This window comes from Diuraphis noxia, unplaced genomic scaffold, assembly GCF_037042655.1.
Source record: "Diuraphis noxia isolate RWA-SAM2 unplaced genomic scaffold, SU_Dnox_SAM2 contig0005, whole genome shotgun sequence".
Classification (NCBI taxonomy): domain Eukaryota; kingdom Metazoa; phylum Arthropoda; class Insecta; order Hemiptera; family Aphididae; genus Diuraphis; species Diuraphis noxia.
This window is the reverse complement of record NW_028301715.1, coordinates 11,678,583-11,703,008: the sequence shown is the minus strand read 5'-3', so window position 1 is coordinate 11,703,008 and position 24,426 is coordinate 11,678,583. Positions and strand designations below refer to the sequence as shown.

At 27.7% G+C, this 24,426-nt stretch overlaps 1 protein-coding gene across 2 annotated transcripts; it reads right to left on the bottom strand.

Moving 5' to 3' along the window:
* Positions 1–1,419: 1,419 nt before the first annotated feature.
* LOC107169889 (proclotting enzyme) lies at positions 1,420–22,552 on the bottom strand. Of its 2 annotated transcripts, none has more exons than XM_015519829.2 (9): positions 22,388–22,552; positions 12,446–12,511; positions 6,795–7,172; positions 5,869–6,157; positions 3,764–3,960; positions 2,363–2,555; positions 1,969–2,246; positions 1,764–1,903; positions 1,420–1,703 (listed from the first exon to the last, which is right to left on the bottom strand). In XM_015519829.2, exons 1-9 carry the CDS (start codon positions 22,413–22,415, stop codon positions 1,548–1,550), a joined length of 1,725 nt encoding a protein of 574 aa, XP_015375315.1. In that variant the 5' UTR covers positions 22,416–22,552; the 3' UTR covers positions 1,420–1,547. The 2 variants fall into 2 exon arrangements, with proteins under 2 accessions (XP_015375315.1, XP_015375316.1); XM_015519830.2 differs by having other exon boundaries at positions 5,869–6,149; positions 6,799–7,172.
* Between the last annotated feature and the right edge of the window lie 1,874 nt (positions 22,553–24,426).

Sequence of the window (24,426 nt, the reverse complement as noted above, 5' to 3'; positions counted from 1 at the left end):
AATATATTACTATGTTCTTGACAAGTTAAATATTAGAATTTGATACTTATAGTAGAGAATATTGTTTTGTATTTGCAGGTCTTTGAAATAAATTAAATAGCAACAATAACTGACACATAATTTATTTCAGATGGTAATTATAAAAGATGGTTGTTAATGATAATTTAATACTATCGTCTATCACAATTAAAAAACGTTGCATCCTACAAAAAGTAAGTCAGCATTCCGTTTAACAGTTAACATAGCTTTTAACTAATTTTATACCTACTTAAAATATTTATATAGTTATAACATAAATTATGTAGTTTTTTAGCAGAACACGTATTCAAGGGCCGATAACCTATTATCTAATATCACAGTTTAATTATTGTTATTGTTTGTAGAAAAGTTATTAATTGAATGATATTAAGATCTTATTGTTACACAGTCTGTATTTCAATGTAATGTTATCTAGTATCTTCTCCTATATATTGATATATGCATCGTTTATTATATCAACATTTTATTTTATGTGGCGTAAAATGAAACTATAATTTGTTTATAAGGGCATGTAATTCATTAGATTATTTTGCGTGGTTAATTTTAAGTATTTTGATAATTTTCTTATTTATATAAAATATAACATGTTCTTACACAAAGAATTTTCAATTATATTAAAAGAAAACACAGTGTTCTATTTTGCTCTTCTGATTTAAATATTTAGTTCAGTATTTTGATGTGTTATGTAGGACGTAGGTACTCTGTATGACTGTATAGGCAGGTTTATTTCTTCATACTATGCAATTCTTTTCTTTTCTTCAGTATTACAATACTGAAACTAATTTAAATACTCATTTATCCACTTTTTACAAAAATAACACAAGAAAGGATTACATAATATTTTATTCCGTGATTTTACTCAAATTTGTATATTATTATTATATAATATTACACAATATTATACATGATTTATGGATGAATTGATTTTTTTTCAAACAGTTAGATAAATGTTTATTTAAAAAATGTAAATACATTTCGAAATTCAATTTTATAAATAAGTAATAAAATAACGAATATAATTCAGTAATATACAAACATAATTATTTTATTAAATTATACATCATACAAATGTAGGCAATTTTCTTATACTTTATAATTATTATAATATTTATGTTTTTAAATGAAATCGGATAAAATTTATAATATTTTACAACTCATAATATAAAATAGATTTTAGACTACTTAAATGTCTAATAGTCTTGGTTACGATTCAATAAATAAATTAATAGTTAATATTAAATATTTTTTTGAAAATATAAGAACTTAAATCATGAGAGATTCTATTCTTATATTTTATTTACAAAACGATTTACATTTAAAATAATTTTTTTATTTCCTACGACGAGAATGTCGACAATGAAAAAAAAAATTAGGCAAAAATGTTATGAATATCTTATAATATAATTTCTATTAAAAATATTTGTATAAATATAGGTACATAAGTTTGGCATTTACCCTATCGTTCATTACTTTACATATTTTATCGTTGATGCTTTTTTATAATATGATCAATTAATATTATCATTAATCCAATCCAAGTACCGAGTAACCCTCGTATACACGCCAGGATATCCAGGTTCACCACATTTGTTACCAAATGATACTATACCGATTTGTATCCATCTACCATCTTTTTTTAGCATTAACGGACCTCCAGAATCTCCCTAAAATGAAAGATTTTTTTATAATACACTTTCTTGAAATACTTTTCAATTAAGATTTACCTGACAAGCATCTTTTCCCCCTTCTTTCAATCCTGCACAAATAAAGTCTTCATTAATTGGTTGGAAGTAAGTTCTGTCACAGTCGTTATTATTCCATACGGGAAGATCAACTTGTCTTTGTACAGTACTCTCTTTACCACCTGTATTAAAATTAATTAAAATTAAAGTTTATCATGTTAACTATAGTTATTTAAATCAAATTTACCATAGTACGTAGTACCCCATCCTACAACTGTTGGACTCTGTCCAACAAAAGTATCTGACTTAGAACTTTTAGGAGGCAAACACAAAGGTATTGTGTACTTGCTCCTTTTGACAGGTCTATCTAATACGAGGATTGCAATATCATTATAAAAACCTACTCTGGAAAATTTATTATGTCCACGAACTTCGACAACATAGTATGTTTCGGGAGATGAAGGCTCATCATCTCTGCGTAGGTCTACGTCACCCAGTCGAACTGTAAATTGTCTGGCATTAAAACTGAAAAATAAATTATTTTAATATAGGTATCAATGCATTTTTTAAATTGTATTAATATAAAGTTTTCCCAACGACATGGTCGTCTAAACTTAATCCTATCAACGAATATAACATACGGCATTTGTCTATTGTCTCGTGTGCAATGCGCAGCTGTGAGAATATGTCTAGGTCCAATTAATGAGCCTCCACACCAAAATTCAGTTCTCCTTGGACCATGTAAGAATATAGCAGCCATCCATGGCCATCGACCTGGCAAAGCTTCGTCTCCTCCGACTACTCGGAACTTTGGTACTTCAGGTCTTCCACAATCTAATTTTAAATTTAACATGTATATAAGTAATTCGTTCAAAAATTATATGAAATTATTATGATTCAATTATATAGTTTTTTTTATTAAAGTATGATTGTATTTTTAGGTAATGTTAACTTATTATTATATTATATACATTTATGAATTACCAATAAATTATAATTTAGTTACCTATTAATTTTTGTAATTTTGTTAAATTTATGTAATATATGTGAGCATAATTCAGGTAATATTACAAAATTAGTTTCCTTAAATCTCTTAGAAATGTCAACACAACAAATATAAATGTAATATTTTTTTAATTTCTCTTAATATTATTCATAAGTCATGAACTCATAACCCAGATTATCGGTTCATTATTTTAACTAGGTATTTTGTACATAATATAATTATAATTTATATGCCGTTTCTTAAATTCACGTATTACCAACATATTATTAGGCACTAGGTATGTCATTAGAAATCAGAAATGCTGAAGTTTGTTACGATTGTTTCTTGTAAGTTATAAGAACATTTTACCACTGTAAATAATTGGAGTACATTTTGAAGACAAGCTTACTGTCAAGTTGATTGTCGTAGATAAAATCCTGCTGTAAATACTAAATGCTGGTATCAACTAAGCGTGAAATAAACAAATTTACTGAAGCGTTAAAAATAACAACTGCTACTTTGATATGAGGTTTAATGGGAAATCGTCCTAAGTCTATACTAAATCTGTGTATATTTCTGTTACACATTTATAAGTAGGTGATTTAGGTGCATAATTATTGAATTTTATTTTGGATTATTTTAAAATCAATTACTATATTATAATATCATTAATACCATGTATATATAGTTTTATTGTATTATTAATGAATACCTGGATGTATAAACTTTCAGAATCCACATATTTTAAAACAAAACCTATTAATTGCTTTTTTTGTTTTACGCATTAGCTGTGTAATACATGGTGGTTTTAAATAGATCAGTTTATAATATGAAATTTAATATACTTACGTATGTATAAATGCATTATGAATTATTATAATCTTTAATTTAATCATCAAACGATCAAACATTGATAAAATAAATCTCACCATCACAAGGTATGCGTATAGATCGTTTTTTTATTATTAAATTTTATCATTTAAATGTGTACAGTGTTTTGATTTACTTAGTAAATTGTACTATTGATATTATAATATTATTTATCAATTGTATATACCTTCATCAATAGTATTAGAAGACACCAAACTTGTAGTTGGTTTTGTTGCTACTTGTATTGGTGCTTTAGTAGACAACGTGATTATATTGGCGGGTGGAGGTCGAGTGGCAGAGGGTGGCCGAGTATTTATCGGTGGTCTAGTGACTGCAGTTTGAGTCACAAAGTGTTCAGGTTTTGAAGGTTTTTCTGGAACTAATCTGTAAGATAATACATAACATGGTTAAGCAAATTATGATATTTTTTGCTATGGCTGTGTTATTAAAATGTATTAAAGCATTTAAATTGTTATTTGTTTGTGCTTGATGAATAAAGATTCATTTGATTTAATATATTTTAAAATTAATATCCAATAATAACTATATAAAAAATATGAACTCTGATGTTGTACTGAAGTATCTTTTATTTCTGTTTAAAATTTATTTTTTTCTACAGGTTAGTATTAGACACATGGTAAAATTCTTAGTAATATTTTTAACGTAAAAAGTATTACATTTAATGTGTTATAGGGTGGAAAAGATAAATAGCAAATTTTGCTTAAAAACATAAAAATAGAAAGCTTAAAAAACTGATCATGCTTAAAAAACTGAAATAAAAATTGAACAATATTATTTTAAACTATTTAAAAGTATTTTTATTCGGGTATCATTATTGTTATAATATATCATTGTTATGGTAGCTGTAAAATTAATTGTTGACTTGACCACAGATTCGTGCTTTCATAAAATTTGATTGTTATAATAATATGTAATAGAGTGACCGCATAAAATGTTGAAACTTAAAACGCTATTATGCCACAAACAATTTCTCTAAATTGAATGCCTTTTTGCTTGAATTAAAATATTAAAAATTATGCTGGGGTACTTGCAGTATTAATTTTTGACCACGTACTAATTTCCGTCATTTGCCTATTAAATATTGAAAAATGAAAAATTTTCGCACAATGGCATTATATAATATTCCATTTAAGAGTGAAAACGAAAATAATGTCAAACTCGATAATAATAAATGCGGAAGTGTTTGCACAACATTTGTATAGGGTTTCAACACATACGTTACATATGAGAATTTCCTAATTTATTCTTAATACATTTTCACTGAAATTAAACCCCTTTTATAATATATGTGAATAAATAGCATATTTTTGTGACGTGAAAATGAAAAGTGAAAATCAATGTTTGATTAGATAGTCAAACACGCATAGACAGGCGTGTTAATAAACAAATGAAATTTATAGTAAGCGCGTTAAATAGAGCGCAATGGCGGTTACAAATCGAATAGCTGCGTATTGTTTTTTTGTCCTTTCTTTATCCTTTCGGTAATGTTCGGCATGTCGTGCATATAGACGCGACTGTTCACTTGTGTATCGTAATCGCAAGAAAGCGCGCGCGCGTGAGGATACGGTGAATGTGGTGGGCAAGGTCATCGGCAATTAAGTTTTACGCATGAATAAGACAAACGGACGAGATAATGGTCTAAAGAAGAATAATATAGTGTATATGCATGTATATATTATTAAAAATCGTTTTTCCCTTCCAATTGGATTACTTTCTACTCGTATGCTGTGTTAAAACAGAAAATGTCCATTGACGATTTCCAAAAAAAAAAAATTACGTATGTATAGATATGTGTAAATATTATAAATAATACATATTTGACATAAAATAAATTATAATTAGCTTAGAAAATCACTTAAGAAGATAAAGTAAATGCTGATCATATAATTTATACCTTAAGGTTAATGTACATAAAAAGTTTAGGGAAATATATTTCACTACTATTAATAAAGTATTGTAGAAATGTAAATTCTGTTACAATAAATATCATAACAGAGAGTGACCCATGCAAGACGCATCAAAGTTAGTAGAAATATACTAAGTGCAAATATCTAATACCTATAATATTGTTTTACATTTTTGAGCAGATTGAACATTAATTTGTTTGTAAGTATTAGTCTTTTTGTATCCACTTCAACTATCGAATGCGTTTCATATGACTTTTAAAACTCCTCTACTACTGCAGTTAAGTATCTCAAAAATTTAAATTTTAAGTTTTCGTTTTTTATTCCTTCCGGTTAAATTATCCTAGTAAATATAGTATATACTCACGGTTCGGATGTCTTTTTTGGGCAACACACGCCTGGCACAAACAGATTCTTGAAGCATATAGATTGTCTAAGATGTCCTAAGTTGAGCAACAGCTGCGGGCAGTTGCTAAGATCTTCGCAGTTTCCCTGAGAGCCATCCGGTGTAGTGCACGGTCGATTGTCCTGCGATACCACCTTGCCTGAACCCAGACTTACAAGTGGCTTTACCACCATGTCAGTCATATTTCGACCAAGCACGTTCTTGCTGATAGTGAATATCGCGGTTGGCAGGTCACCTTGTTTCTGCAAACCTTCTCCTACATCAGTATTCGTCAAACAATTTCAGCTGACTTATCCGATTTTATACGGAAGTCAATTTATTTATGTTTGTTTATTAGTTATCAATTTAGGTAGGTATTTATGTTATATTGAATTTGACAAAGTATTGAATTGATCCCTTAACTTATGTATGACGAATGAAAGTTTTACTAAAAGACTTAGTTGAATGTTCATCATTGGAATTTGAATAATTATAGGTAATTTAAAATCTATTTTTAAATTTTTCAATTCTTATAAAAATATATTTTTTTTCTTATCTTAAAGTATAATAATTTACATTGAGTAAAATAAGAATATTTTTGGTGATTGTATATAACTACGCAATAATTGTAATGCGATTTTATATTGATAGAAATCACGTCCGTATAATATATTAAATGAATACATAAATAAATAAGGAAGTGAAAAAATGTTTGTACCTATGTCTTTCTATTTGTGTAAATGAAAAAAAAAACTACGGTAGTAAAAAAATATCTATTGGAATTCATACTTAAAAACTATGTTAGAGGTTGAATAAATTACTATCATAAGTTAATTATTCAAATTTATTGTTTATTATTGATATATTATGTAAGGTTATTGTTCTATTCTCTATAAAGATGTACTTACTTACTGGATAACTCTGTGATGGACTGTCAAGTCTGTCATCTGTGGTTCCCCTTGTATAATTAACTAGGTATCTCCCTACAGTGTTAATAGCGCCAAGTGTTTCTGAAATTTTGGCTATGGCTTGTGGAGATAAATACCGAGCTTCTTCCGAACCGACAGGTGGATATTCAGTCTGTTCCTCAGGTAGAGGTCCTTGAAATTCGGCTGGCAATTTGGCACGTCTACCAGATTTAGCGCTTCTACCTTCTTCCGGATATGCACCATCACTATATCCTGCATGGTCCTGATTGTCACTAGTAGGAAAGTGAAAAGTTTCTCGAACAGTTTGTCTAGGTGGCCGATTTATATGATACTGATGTCGATCAGTAAAATCGTAAGCTGTCATAAAATGTATAAATCATTACTAAATTACAAGCAATTCTCAATATTTTAGTGGCAACTAAAAATCTATAGTGGCTTATGGTTTGTTTGAATTAAAAATTAGTAGAAGAATACACTATTGTTATAGGAAGAGTTCTGGCCCTAAAGAATGAGTGTTTCATTTAAATGTAATTAGTTAATGATTAAATACTTTTAAAAATAACTAAAAATAAATATGTTTAAAAACTATATTTACCTAGTTCTAATTTAAAATAAATGAGAGGAAATAATGTGATGAGGTATTTAAAAAATTGTTTTCATAAAAAAAAAAATTCGAATTATAATTATATCTATAATCATCTATCTTGATAAATAAAATAATTTGTTTAGACATATATACAGTGTTGACAAATATGACGTAGTATTGTTAGAGTAGATCTCCAAGACAAACATAATTAACTATAATAATGAAATGAAATCAACTTCTTGGTTCCCGCCGAGAATCTGATATAGCTAAATAAATATATTATTTGAAATCGGTAAATGGGAATCATACCAACTACTAGTCCGTATAGTCGTGAGCCAGTAAGGGTGGAGATGAGTTGGAGGAATAATATAATTAGTAACTATACAAGATAATTATTAATTACCACGGTTGTTTTATTAAAAATATTATTATTCGAATGGGAAATAGTTGTTATTATGATAACAATTCATATTATAAATGAATCACCATTTATCACTTTCTCCTCGCGTTGGTACCCAGAACCCATTACTATATAATATTACAGTCCACCTCCACAATACTACAATAAACATATTAGACATAATACAGGGACATGATGCATATATTTGTAACCTATAGGTACGAAAATAAGTTTCATAATATATATATATATTTAGGTACTTATAAAGTTATAATAATCATTAAATAATACGACAGTTGGTTAAGCTAAAAGATAAATACGTTTGCAAGGTTAAAGTCGGTCCACTTGCTCATGTAGAATTTAAAGAAATTTTAAGAAGTTAAAAGTTTAATGGGAAATAACATTTTATAATGTTGATTGTGTTTAATTATTTATGTAAAAATAGTGCTATATTCTCATATCTTTACACATAAGTCTTATATCTGTTTTGACTCCCATTAAGGTAGTCAATCGTTAGATTCATTTCTAAAACCTTTACACACTAAAATCTACAAACTACCGGAGTAACAAATGGCGATCCTTCAGAACAATTATTGTAGTGGGAATTAGTTAGCTCGTAGGATCGTGACCTAACCTATAAAAATACTAAAAAGCGAACCTCTATTTAACTAATAAAATTGGATATTCTAATTATTTGAAAAAAAGTCGATTGCAGTTTTTAATAAATGTCTAAAATTAAAAATACTAAAAAATAATAATAACAAAATCCAAAAAATGATATAATTTAATAATTATACATATTATTACTCTATGTAAATTATTATGTGATTTATAAATGTTTAATCAATATTATAGTTATTTATTGTTATATGAAAGGGCTTTGCTGATGGAATAGTTTTAATTAATCATATAAGTTTTTTCTTATTGTAGAATATTATAAATTGTTTTAGTAGGTGATTCAATGCCTCATTAAACATTTATTAACGATACGTATTTACATCAATACATCATAATAACAATTAACGATTAAATGTAAATATATGTTGTTTATATAATGGTAAGATATAATATACCTAATGTTTATATTTTAGTGAGAGCTACTTTTTTTTTTTTTATTCAGATTTGGTGTACTGATAATTATATGTATGTACGTAGGCGCTGCGCCGATGGTTATAAATTTGCGATCAGTTTAAGTGAGGTACAACAAAAATGAAAATAGATAATAATAATTATGAATAAAAATAAATTCAAATAACTAAGTATTATATATTTGACACGTATAGAAAGTTATCTGTTTTTGTGCCCCCCACACACTTACATAGAGGTATCATTAGACAATTTCGGACGCCCTATAGTGTCGCAACCGCAAAACCGACGAAGAATGGGAAAAATTAGATGGAAATCTATAGTGTGAGAGAGAATTCAAACGTCGATAAGATAACGTCGGCCTACTTTGATATTAGAAGTAAATTAGCAAAACTATAGGATAAATAAACTAACCAACTAATCACCGATCAGTTCTCTGGACGGTCCCATAAAACATTGCAGTTGTTTGTATTATCCAAATATAGCAAGACACCCTCTAGTCTATTTATCAGTAATTTAACTTTCATGTGATAATTATTGCGATAGCCGATCAGAAAGATGTGTTTGTTTAATCAGTGGGTGAAATAAGAAAACGGTTTTACACAAAAGTTCTCTGTGCGTTTTATCACAGTTTAAATCTATATTATTTATTACATACAAGAAACTGAGACATGTAAAGGACTTTTAAATACATATACTATAGGTACCTATCTCCTTATCAGTTTCAATTCTGATTTCACTTTAATGGGCACTTTTATATTGTAATAGATAGGGTATACAATTTTAATTGAAGTATAATATGTCAATGATAAAAAAATATTACTTTCGTATTATTAACACTCATCTGTACAGTTAAGTTTATGCATTAACAGCGAAGAAGTTAACATTTATAATATATATATATATTATCATACTTTTATGCATTGATTTAATTATCTATAAGATATGATAATTTTACTATTGTAGAACTACCTTATCATTATAATATAAAATTATAAAATTATTAGTTTTCGTATGATAAACCTGTTCATAAGGTATCACATGTCTAATTTAGTCTGTTGTAAAATAAATGTGTTTAAACGTGTAGATAACTAAGTATAGTTAAACGTGCTTAGTTAAACTCACTAACAGTTTTTTTAGTTAAAAAAAATTCAAACAAAATAAATAATAATAATAAGTATTAAATAATATTTAGTTTAAATTTTAAATTTTATGTAGTAAGTGGAATAATGATTTATTGATTTGCAACTAATTATATATTTTATTTTTAAAATTAATGAATTTTGATTTTATGGGTATGACTGGAATAAATATTGCTCAGAAATAAACGATATTTACTCCTGAAAAACTTTCACTCGTTTTGTTGCATCCGAGGCGTGGTGTATATTTTCTTTCTAAAAAACAACAACCCACACTAATTAGTAGCCAGTTACATTATATTCTCACAAATTACTATAAATATTATATTATAACAAAAAAAAAAAAAAAAAACGTAAATTAACTTCAAGTAATATTAATTTTTCCATTATAATTGGGAAGGGATATATTTACTTATTACATTCGGAAATAATATGTGTTCTTCATACCTATTGAAAGTGATTTTTATATTTTATGAAGGATATGTTATTCATCATATAAATTCAAATAGTCGATATAATTACCTATTCATGTGATAATCAATCATTTATTTAAATGCTTCATATCTGGTGATCATTCATTGCTACTGTTTACACTCATAAATAGAATGTTACAAGCAAACATTAATCATGACACAGTTTGACTCTGTTTATGACGAAGGCACGAGTCGTACGAGTATTTTATAGTTTTCTTTCCACATAAAAAAGTGTTAATTGTTTTCTAAGAATGTGTTCAGTCCTATGCAATAAATTTTACGTTTAAGATTAATTGAGATAATTAGAAATTATTTCGAAAGAATTGATTTTTGAATATAAATTATCTTATGATTCATTATAACATTTTATTCTCAAAAAAAGTTTTCTTAATGTAAAAATAGCATTGAATGACTGAATATGACAAATAAAATAAACTGAATTGTAATATAGAAATATTTTTAATTATTGTTTATTTGTATTTGTAATCAAATATACGGATTTATTCAATGAGGGTATAGCTACAATTATTTTTTGAAATTTTGAAGTGTTTTTAGATGTTAAATAGTATACCTATAGTATCTACCTATTAAATGAAATTCACTATATAATTTTTTTTTTTTGTTTAAGTCGTTTTCATTTACTCATAATGATATTTAGAAATGTAAAGCACTCATACCATTATTAGTTAATTTGTATGTTATTATACTAATATTATTATTACTGCAGGTAACTAGGTATGAGTTTAAGCTTAAAATGATGTTACTTTCTAGAACAGTGACTATATAATAATCTAAAAGAATTAAAATTATAAACGAACGTGTAGGTTAAAAAATGTTTGGATACTAAACCTACGTATATATTGTATCAATAAAAATAAACTTGGTTTAAAAATGGTATTCGTAGGTTGTTCAAAGTGAAAATTATGTACAACCAATTGAACTTGCCGAGCGTGTGGCAAACAGTGGACTTGTAACCTTTCTGAACATACATACAAAATTAATATTATATTTCACCGACCCGACAAAACAGACTGCGTATAATATGTAAATCGGCGTGTTTTTAAAGAAAATATATTACGCCGCCCACACTCATTTACTTTCCATTTTATGCACGATATCCGGGTGCTTTACCGTCAGATGTTCAAAACAGAGTAAGGTCTTTTGTTTTGTAAAAATGTAATACCTACAATCTACATGTATAAACAAGTATATAAACAAATGTAATAATAACAATAATAATACACCGCGACCACTAATGGTTCATTTGCTTTTTGTCTACACTCTACAGGCTTAATTTTAATAGAAAAAATAAAAATAAATACACCGAAGCGTTATCAATAGTAATTTATATAATGTATATTTAATAATATCTAGAATAAAAACGATTAAAATTAAACTACCGCCGTTATGTAAAAATTAAAAATTGCTCATACACAAAAATTCTCATTCCTATGGGACATCAGAGAAAGTGCGACAACATAAAAATCGGAAATGCAGTTCCCGTATGTCGTTATGATAATATAATATAATATTATATGAACGCCAAAATAAACATATAATTGTTTTTCCTCTCACACGCGTGTTGCTTTTTACTTTTCTCTCGTCGTCCAAATACATCCGTTACATAATGTCACACACACACCGGTTGTGCAACTATTTGTGACTTCTTAGAAAAAAAACGCATACAGGACAATCGTGATAGGTGCGGAGAAAAAAATTGTACCCACCTCATAGGTTTTTCTAGATACCAAAACATTTTTGGTTGGAGAAAGTGCCGGAGGTCAATATATTACGCAACTATTATTTTTTTGAATTACCATCAGGGTGATAATGACCTAGATGGATGTATATTACATAGTTCATACTATTATTATTATATAGACACCTATTATATGGATTATTTATACATACTATACACGTATTAGGATATGAATCATCGGAATTACCTTGTGAATAACTGTTTTCAAAATGACGAACTGCAACACCAGCTTTTACGGTTAAGTAACATATCCCTGAAAAAAAATTGTAATTTGTCATTATATTTAATCTTTAATAATATGAATTATTTGTTTGTCATTACTCATTAGTTATCAATAACATTATTATTACATATATACATTACAGTTGACCAAAAATATATCATTTTAAAAACTAAAAATGTATAATATATAACAATTATATAGTTAAAATATGATATGCATGTGTTAATAATAAATACAAATTAAACATATTTTGTTGTTTTACAAGATTAAGAAAATTATAATTTTAGTTATTTGTAAGTGTTGCGATTAAATTAAACATTTAACTGCTCATTGGTTAATTTTTCAAAGTAAATAGTTAATACATTATGCATATTTTTTTTTAACAAACTGACTTAAAGGTATTATAGTTATGCAGTAATAATTGTTTATGGCTGTATTTCAATTGGTTATATAGGTATAAAGTTAGTTATCTAAATCTGTTTTTAAAATTTGGCTAGTAAAAAAAAAAACACTTAAATGTTGGTTTATATCATAACAAAATATTTAAATCTCAGGTTAAATATAGGTACCTGCCTACTTAAAAATATGATTTTCAAATATATCTGAAAATCTAGTGTAAAATTACAAAAATCAAAATTAAAATTAATGTTTTAAAAAGGATGAAATAGGGATAAGTACCTATACTTGATGAATCATTCATCTGTGCATAATTCATATTATATAATATATATTACTCTTGGCTTAAATAGTTAGATGCATTCATATATGAATTATTTATCAACTACCTACTACTTAATAAGTCGTATTTATAACATAGATGATACTTTAGTAAATGTATAAAGTATAATAAACTGATGTTCTGTTGTATCTTACTGTTATTGTAAAATAAAAAAGAAATTAATAATTATTTAATAATCTTATTTAATATCCATAATTATTAAAGAAATTTAAAATGATAGTGGTGAATTTATGAGCCTTAAGAAATTATATAGGTATACCCGTTAGTTATTAAAATAGGAATCTAAACTGCAATATACAGGTTAAAGTATTTTTAATTTAAGATGCATAATTATTAATTGCCATAATCATACATATATATTTAATTAAAGTGGGCATCGATCGTAAAGTCCACTTACTTAAAGGTAAAATAAAATGCATGCATGTAATCAAATAATATGCGTTTGGTGGAATTTAATATATGGAGCAGAGAAAATGATCAAAAAATCCAGTATGAATAATGAATATATTATAATAGATGATGAATGACATGTAAATGTGAAATTGGAATATAATAGAACGTCGTATCCAAAATCCAAGTGCACAAGATGTTCATAAAAAATTATCATTTTAATATAATCAGAAATATTGCATACGTGTTTTTCAACTTTGTTACAGTGACATATGGAATATGGCGACACAACAAAGAAAGAAATAAGAAACAGTTTACTGAAATCCCATTACGGATCGGGTTAGGTAGTTATTACTTAGATAGTCAATGGTTATGGTTGTAATATTTTAAGTCTTTAAGACAATACGTTATGTTGTTATGTATATGTGTCAAAGTATAAATATTATTATCCCACCTAAGCTATTCAATGTCTAAGACATTAACGTCTTGACCATGCATGTTTATCAAATTATTAACGATTGGTTTACTCATTGAACTTTTTTTTTGCAAAAACTTCGTTTTTAATTTAAATTATTGCATCAGATGAATAATATCTCCTTCTTGGGAACTCATTAATTAGGTAATAAGAATTTGTTAAGATTATTGTAGATAAAATAAAATATTCAAAAGATTAATTTTTATTAATAATATTCGAATTTTTCTAGAATCAATGAAATAATTATTTTTAAGTATAGGTACTTACTATACTAAAGGTATAGGTAGATATCATTATAATATTTCCATGTTGGTATAAATGTATTTGGCTTAGTTATCAATTATCATTATTAATAATTATGAAACATAGAATGAATTAACTACATACAAATTACGAACAATTAGAGATCAGATATTAGAGTATTAGACTAATGAAAAAATGCAGTAAAAATAAATAATTATAATATGAAGCATTTAAAGTGAAGATAATTGGTTTTTACTTTAATATTACGTCTAATTATTTTTTTTTTATATAGAAAAAATACATACGTACATAAAGTAATTGGTCAAAATAAAAGTATTGGTAAATAATAAAGACACTACCTAATAATAGTTTACACGATGGTCGTTTCATAATATTAAATTATACCATTAATAACCACTATATAATAGGGTCATTATTATATCATAATTGTTGACGAATAATGGTTTCCATAAAACAAAATTATGTGTTTCATTTGAAATTCGACTGAATATCGGTAAATCATAAAAGCTTATTATTAATTCACTTATAGGTATGACGACACCTTAATTTTACAGACAAAAAAAAACCATTTGACGGTTTGAAATATATTTCGACCGAAAGTGATTTTATCGTTAAAATGGCTGGTGAAAACGAGATTGTCTGAAAGTCGAAGTAAACAATATCCGGGATGAGATACATCCGCCCACGAAATTGCGTTTTTGCAGCAATGTAACGCTATACTCATCAATTGTCTTCTCTCTCTTTCTCTCTTTCTATCTATCTCTCGCTGTCTACAAATATTTACGTGTAGGAACCTACACAAACACACATACACACACATACACTACAATACAATATATAATATTTTGTGAGTGCGCAGATAGTATATATGCGTGTGCACGCTCATAATATATCGGTTTTGTAGACACGAAAAAGAAAACTAGTCGTCGTGTGTGCCTATATATAATAATATTTGATTCTCTCACTCGAATATCGGCCCAACAAGGCCGTTCACGGATACTCGAAGGTCGTGACCAAGATACACATATACGCAATGTACGCGCGGACGTGAATAATCGCGGTGAACAAATTATTAATTGGAGGTTATAAACAATAATAACACGTTTCTTGTTGTGTTTCTTCTTCTCGGACGTTTCCTTCCTTCCTTCCTTCCGCGCGCGCGCCAGTGAAAATATCCCTCGGGTGACGTCGTCGCGCCATAACTACATCGGTCTTTATCGCGCGCTGCACCGTCGGCGCCGGGCGTTCCGCGAGCACGCGCGCGCGAGTTTGCTGCTCGCGCCGACCATCAGGCGACGGCCGCGTCGTCATTGGTTTCTATGTATAAGATCGCTCGAGGCACGTGCAGCGAATTCGTCGTGTTTTCGGTCCGAAAACAAACGAATGTATAATAATATTATTATTATAGAGGTACACGAATGGAATTAAAATATAATAATATAATTATTATTACGACGACGACTGCCAATGCAGCGGCGGTGCAGGTCGCACGATATTCGGCCTATATGAAATAAAAAATTAGTTTAGAGAATATTATTTTTCTTCGTCCAACTATACATGTATCCTATTATATACCTATTATAATAGTAGGTATGTAGATACGAATATATTTTAATACATTATCGTTTGCGCCTATTTTTTTTTATTTTACATATCGCTTTCTCCGATGTACCTACAGGAGACCACCGTTGACACATACAAAGTCGCTGGTTATATGGGTGTTGTTATAATATCAAAAAAACAAAATAAAATACGGACCGGAAAACCTCGAATATTATTTTGCGTTAAGTGTACGACGCAATAACGCATTTGTGTGGTGTGTGTGTGTATGACGTATAGTCATGGTTTAGTAATTTTTTCACATTGTGGTTTTCAAATGTGGGTGTATTGATATCTTGGATGGACATTGGACATCGTCAAAATTGTAGTATAGTATATTCATATATTATAGTACTTCAGAAATAAATATATTAGCATCATTTGACGGACGACAATATATAGGTTGATATACTTAACGTAGTTTTTGTATAAGTTATTCATTATATTCCTATTAGTTTCCAATTGATTTTTTTTATGATAAGCTATCTGCAGTTGACTTGTCGAGTATACAATTTTGGCTATAGCTGAAAAGTACATTTTTAACACAAACCACGAAAAGAAAGAGATCATAATAAATTTAAAAATATATATATATATTGATCTAAATATTTTAAATATAATAAATACAATTTAACTTGTGTTACTTTGTTTTAATATTAAAAAAAAAAAATACATTTTTCTAATAATGTTGGTAAAAATGTTCATAGTAAAGACAGGTTATCAAAATATAGATATTTATTTCATAAAATAAGTAGATTATAACGTCATAAAAAATTAAAACCATTGTTATAACAAAAAAAATATATATCATATATATATAATAATAATAATATACATTTTTGAATAACTACAGTTACTTGTCACATGGTTTTAGAACAACGGTATATTTGAATTATTGTCTATCAATCTTATTATAAATTAATATTTCTTTTTTCAACTATGAATAATTGGAAACCCAACTTTTTTTACAGCTATTACAGTAAATAAGAATACTATTTTTTGAATGAAAAAGTGTTTATTATGTATGATTAAATAATTTTCAAATGCATTTTACTTGCAGACAGTTTTTGTTACTGATTTTATGATGTTAACTCTCAATTGAATACACATTATTTATATTCAATCAAATTTTGGTTGTTATGCACAATGTTATTAAAAATATTAGTTATTACTCAATACATACTAATTGATGTTAGCAATTTCTAATAAAGATTTTTTTATCGATAATGTAAAGAAGTCGATTAATCAAAAATCCCAAAAGTAAGTATGAATACTAAGTTTATCATAAGTACCTTATTTAAATTCTAACGTTAGAGTATTAAGAACAAGAAACTCCAGTTGTTCACGAAATATGAGATATGTATATTAACAGTTTAGGCACTAACTGGTTATTTAAACCAACTTGTTTATTTTCGTTTTCTAAATTCGATTTTATAGCTTTATTTTTGCAAAAGTTTAGTTTTTATCATATTTTGATGCTATTTCTACTTAATATTTAATTATATTAAAATTTTTAGTTTTTAATATCAGTATAGGAAATTTTGTAGTTGATCACTAGTAATAATTTGTATTGTGATTATTACAATCAGATTTTTTGACGTAATAAATATAAGTTTTACCAATGGACTTTTGTAGAACTAAAACAATACCTACCTAAATTTTAACTTAAAAAATATGTATAAATACAACCATCGAAGACAATAATATAAATAAATTATGAATACAATGTTTGAAAAATACATGATAATTCCCTTGAAATAATTAAAATGAAGGACTTATCGTTTTTTTCGACGTCACTCCTCCAACTGACTCATTTCGTCGGTGTTATACTATTGTGTAATGGTACGGAAAAAAAAACATACAATAACGATGGTTTCACCCATGACACAACTTTGAGGAATCAGGTCAAGTTGATTTGACATATCACATATATCAGTTATTACCAATTCCATAGTGCTATTCATTGTTGTTTCTCTTTTAATCATAATAATTAAAAACTTGAGATTTTTATTTTAGATCCCTGTTAATTGGTCGCGTGTGGTTCGTGTACTCGCCGTCGTGTTATTATATGGCCTTTGTTTGGACGACAAGCAACCAGAGCACATTGGCTTAATGTCATAAATTCAGATTTATTGTCTCGTCTGGCTTTCGCTTCAGCCCGAAACAAAAGGGCAACCATTAAAAAATATAAAAGGAGTAAAAACCGCGACAAGTGGGTCAATTATTATTGTTTGAATATTTGAATACGTGAGTCTGTTGGTCGTTAAATATTTCCGGGTGTTCCAGACATTTAGTTAACTAGTGTATCCTAAAGAATATCGACTGTGCCAAGGGGACTGCCTCTGAGTTACCGAAGAATCCGAACATTATTATAATATGTAAACATTGCAGAATGCGTAAATAAAAATAAGATTTTTCCTTTTTCCCCTTTTCACTAGGTAGTCAAATATGTCATTTAAACAGAATTGGGTCGCATACATTTTTAATGCATAAGTTATAACATAATTTATGTTTATTTATTAATACTTTAATAATTATCCTAAAATAATTATATTCTTAAAAATGTAATGAAATTATTAAAATTTGTATTTATATAAATTGTTATTATATAATAGCAGACATATCCAGCGAATATAATTTACGTGCAAAATGTTCGTATAACAATTTAGTTACCTAATTGCACAAAATATTAAAATATACGCGTTAATAATTTTTTATTTTGATAATTATTAATTAATTTTATAAATTTCGATAAAGTTCGGGGTTTATATTTAAATTTATATGGTCAAACCAACAAAAACAAATATTAAATTATCAAGAACATATACATTAATTATATGATTTTAATATTGTAATTATCGAACTATCATAGTTTTTACTAGAAGTTTTAAATTAAAAAATATATATATAAATAAATATGGACAAAGCTTTAAGTGTAGGTATACTGAATACATTTAAAACAAAAGTCTTATTTTTTTAAATTCTAAAATTGTTGTTCAGGTATGACATAAATAATTTGATGATTTTTTTTATAGTAAGTCCTAATAATTTTTGTATGTGTTATAAGATTATATTTTTTTGAAAAATATAATTTTTCGTTATTTTGATTTTAAATTTAAATTTAAAAGATACCCTTAAAATGGTAATTAAAGAAATATGTTTTAATATGTAAGAGATAATACTAAGTATATTTTCGAACAATAAGAAAAGGTCCCATCCTTAAATATTTTTTCTTGAAAACAGATGAAATTTAAGTCAGTTACCGTTTCAAACGCTGTTATATTATTTTCAATTCTTTTAGCCTTAAGTTTAGATGACCAATTGTCAGGAAAACTTTATAAATAAAAAAAAAAAAAAATTATTTTCAAAATCATATATTAATAAAAATTCTTCATTTCTATTTGTAAGTGTTGTTGTGGATATTATTAATTTCTTAGTTTCTCGCAAATGCTTGGGTAATTTTGGTATAGATTTTCATCTTATCCTATATACATTTTGTTGTATATTTGATATGTTTACAGTTTTGAGATCATTTGTTGATTTTTCAGTAAATATTTGCTTACTAATCAATTTTAACGACTTTTCTATGAAATCGTCCATACCTTTTCTTCTAACTTAATTTGATATAATTTATCGTTGAATATTTTTAGGAAGAAGATGATTGTGTTTAGTTTCTTCTTTTAATATTTATTGTCCAAGGGTATGAAAAACGCCAGACGAGCGCGTTTCAATCGCCTAGTGTGTAATCAGCTTATTTTTCAACTTTAGTATCGTCTGGCGCAATTGATGTATAACTTTTTTGAACCCCATAATTTTTTTCCTTGCCTGTGATTTTTGGCACGATTGACATATGTCTTAAGGTTTTAGTCTGTTAGGCTACCTATTTCAAAAACACGTGTTCTAAAAATATAATAGCTATTATCAATGCATTATATATGCATTAAATAATTAATATTTTGTTATTTTATTTTGTAATTTTATTTTATAAGTCAACTCATTCAAACATATTTGTTAATAATTTTAAAACCATCTACTTTGTAGTCTAAAGATATTGCTTATGTCACTAAATTATGTGGTTAGTTTGATCAAAAACTAAAAAATATAACTGTATAAAATTGACCTAGTGTTTCCATGAGTAAAAAAATCAACATATTACTTGAAACAATGCGCCAATACTTTACTGTTAAACGAATCATTACCCCTGTATAAGAATCTTTGATACGCTACTATACGTTGGACATGATTGACCATTGTTTTTGAATGCGCAACTGTCAAAAAAATATACATAACTCCACTCGTCTCCCTCGAATGAGTTCAATCATAATGAATTACTTGAAGACGACTCGTCGCCCAGTATGAGTACAGTTTTACATAACGGACCATTTTTTTTCGCATGCTCTTTTAACGGGAAGTCCGCGACATGACCGGAAGACAATTTAATGGACCAAATCATAACGTTCTGCTGAAGGATGTAAAACCATAATGAGCGAAATTAGTACTAGACTTTGTTATGTTGTCACTTGTCAGATATTACGACTAGAGAAATGCGCCAACCATACTATAATAATCTATTATCTTTATTGGTTCTCGACAGAACGAATTGTATTTTCGTTACTTACAATATATTATATTCGACTATTGAGAATGGTTTGTGTGATAGAATTTAGTTGATATTAAAATATGTCAAGCCTGCTCTAAGCTGTAAGTCTTCTATAATAAGTAAAATAATATAATTTTATCAATTAAGTTGGCATAATTAATTATTTAAAATTTAATTGAATATAATTTAATTCAATTTAATTTATTTTGAATAATTATGTAATTTTACATTTTCAATGTTTTCATCTACATTTCTATAGATTCGTACATAGAGTAATATAAATAATAAGAGAATAGCATCCAATATTTTAAATTTAAAGAACAAAATACATCGAGAAATATTATGTTTTGACAAAGAAGGAATATGATTGAGTTTATTTAATTGAGTACCTATTATACTAAAAACGAGTTACCTATATAATTTATTATGTACACAATTAAAAATATTTTGTATAAACATTTGAATTAATGAACTCAATTCGTGATGCGTCAAAAAGACTCACGCGGTTGAATGCACCACTTGCTTATACTTGTGGGTTATTGAAAGCAAAATCTTAAACATTAGTCTGCATTCTACTCTGATAAAATATAAACTATAACGTTGAAGCTATTTTACGGAATATAAATAAGTACCAACTGAATTCAGAAGAAAATGTATTATGATTATGCATTTTACATGATACACGTGACCACTCAAATAGTCAAATATGCATTACATTTAAAATAAGAAGTAAAGTACCAGAATTATAGAATTATAGAGGTTTAAATTTTTATATTTTTATCTAAAATTTGAAGAAAAAAAAACATTTACTATAAGTTTTAAAGTTATAATTATTTAACGGATATATTTATGAATAATATGTTAGTAATTTGTATTATTGTATAATTAATTTGTATATTTAAAATACATAGGTATATTGGAATTGTCGATTTTAGAAGTCAAAATCAAACTTTTTCGAGCTGTATTAGCCATTAGGATCATTTATAAATAGCGCATGCAATTTTTGATAATTTAAATTTGAATGATAATTAATTTTCAAATTATATTTTAATTTCACAATTCTTATGAAAACATTTTTATTTTAAGATTTATTTTAAGATTTATTATACAGAAAAACAATTTTAATTTAATCTAATAATTAAATTTATTGAAATTAAAAATGTTAATAATTTTTGTGTTTTAGTTTACTGTGATGAATCACATTGTTTACCACAAATCTTTCAGCCTGAGTGTGGTACTGTGGTTGTAAAAAAATCGTTTCACTTCAAAGGCTAAAGGCCTAAAGAGTATTTCTGCAGTGTCATCACAACACAAAACGCCCAACCACAAAAATTAATTTATTTCAAACTACATTTTATAAGAAACAAAACAACACTTATCAGAAATACTTATTAACCCAAGTTAGATTATACAAAAAATAAGTTAGGGTGTAGTAAGGGTGGCGTGGTCCATCAAGGCTAAAATCTTTTTAATATTATTGTGTGGTTTTCAGCCAAATTATGTAATTATAGTGCAAAATATATAATCGAACAGTGGTAATAAGGTTTATATCAGTAAAATATTATTTTTTTAGTACCACCCTCAGTTTCTTTTTTCTTTTGTGCGCGTCGCTTAGTAACAGAATTTAGACATCCGTCATCCATTTTGGCTGTTCGCGGGCCTGAATACACGACAATATATATATAATAAAATGCAACTTTTCCACCCCATTTTTAAAATATTATAATATACCACTCGCGATACGGGCAACACGATATAATAATAATAATGACATAATATTATTACAGCTCTGTTTTAATATATACATTAGGTATTTGATACTATTATGATCGGACTAACCTAATATCAGGACGCATCTCGACCACATGTTCCAAGCGTGTCGTCCCTGGCAGAGTAGTGCTGGTGGCGGTGCGGACGATTAACGCACATAACAGACGCGAACCAGAGCAGACCGTAAGTATTTCGGGGCCCGCGGATACTGCGGCACTGCGTCGCGTAGTCGCGCGGGATCTCTTCTAGCCGCTGCCGCCGCCGCCGCAAATCGTGGGAGTTAACGCCGCCCCCTCCCCCCCGCCCGCCGTGCCAGTCCGTTGGGTTTCCAGTGCGCGCGATGACCGCGAGTTGGGTATTGGTAGGTATAGGTATATACCATCGCTCCGACTGACGGGAGTGGCGGTGGCGCGGTCGGCGAGAAGGAGAGAGAGTCGCGTCCGATCTCGGGCGTGTGCGCCTCGTCGTCGTTGTCGACGTCGTCGCTTGTGTCTGTGAGCGCCGGCTCGAAAGAAAGTGAATCCCCCGGACGACCGTGGGCAAGGACGCCGAAGGTGACGTCACACACCGCACGAACCGTACATGACTACGTTGCTATTATCATAACAACAATATAGTTATGATATTATTGCAGTAGAATATAGCAATAATGATGATAATAGTTATAACAATAGTGATAAAAATGTATAGTATCATATATGTATAGGTATGCGTATATATACATTATACGTTGAAAGCGTTGTCGATTATTTTTGTGAAAATACAGTATAATATTACTACTAATTTAGCTACTTACTACTTTCGCAGACAACTGCAGTCACAGCACCTGAGGTAGGTATAGGTGTTTTCGATTTTAAGTTCTCAGTGGTGTTTTAGTTTTAAAGTTATCGGCGGTATTCGAGTTTCGAAGTTTTCGGTGGTGTCTGAAAAACGGTCAAAACAAATGCGATAAAAAACATATCATGGGAAAGTATTGTTTTGAACAAGACTTGAACTGTTTTTAATGTTTTTATGGTCACTGATTACCTACTGCAGCTTTAAGTGCATTTATAAGGACCATCGGCATTTGATCAAATGCAATGACTTTAATAGTTTCTTTATTTAACGTGATAAAATATGACGCATCACAATGTCTGATAAGTGATTTTTAAGTATATTTCATGTATATTATTTTTATTTCAACATTTTGAATTTCATAAAATGTATATAACGTATCTAGATATCTAGTTAATAGTTATGACTTATGAATTATCACAATTCAACGTTTGCGTTATTATGATCTTCTGTTTTTTCAACAGTTTTACCGATGTATTTTTAATGAGAAATGTTTCCTCTATTGTTGCTTCTAAAAATGTATGTATAATATTTATATTTTAGAAATATTTTTAAAATAGATGTAACAAAATTATTCTGGTATTGATAATTTCTGAATAATATCTGTTCTATTAAGGTCTGTTGATGAGAGATGAAGTGATCAGCTAGAGTGGTCTATTCTTATGACTAACATAAATTACACTTAAGGACACATGCTCACTTTCCATATTTACTGTGTACGCTAAACGCATATACGTATATATTACATCGATTATTATTTTATTATTGTACCTAGACATATTATTAAAACAAATATAACTTTCTTTTTCCTTCTTAGATAATTCATTGAGTAACGTTTGGAAACAAGCAAAGGTACTTACTAATTACTACTTGTAGTTTATATTTATAATACATAAATTAAAAGTATGTGATCAATACTTAATTTAGTACTTATGATATAAATATGAGTTAAAATGTGCAGGTATAAAATATATGGATATATTTATTAGTTAATTATTTTAATTACATTTAAAGACTAATAGATTTTAAATTTAATTGCGTATATATAATACAGATATTTTAAATTGATTTACAATTAAGTCAATTTTTTGAACTAGGAAACCATAAATTAGAAAAAGTAATTGTACAAACTTCCAGTAGCTAGTAATAATTAAAACCATTTTTATTTAACTAACATTATTTTAAAATTTTTAGTCACGCCACCATCATATAATTATTAGTACATCTCTATCAAATGTTAGGTGTTCAAGTTGTTATTGTTAAATAACACTAAA

Bases quoted from the DNA above. Each gene is read 5' to 3' on its own strand.
- LOC107169889 (XM_015519829.2), bottom strand. From the start codon at position 22,415: ATGTGGTCGAGATGCGTCCTGATATTAG. The intron at 1,904-1,968 runs GTAAATTTGATT...ATTTTAATACAG, and splicing joins ATGGGGTACTACGTACTATG to GTGGTAAAGAGAGTACTGTA. The intron at 1,704-1,763 runs GTAAATCTTAAT...CTTTCATTTTAG, and splicing joins GGGGAAAAGATGCTTGTCAG to GGAGATTCTGGAGGTCCGTT.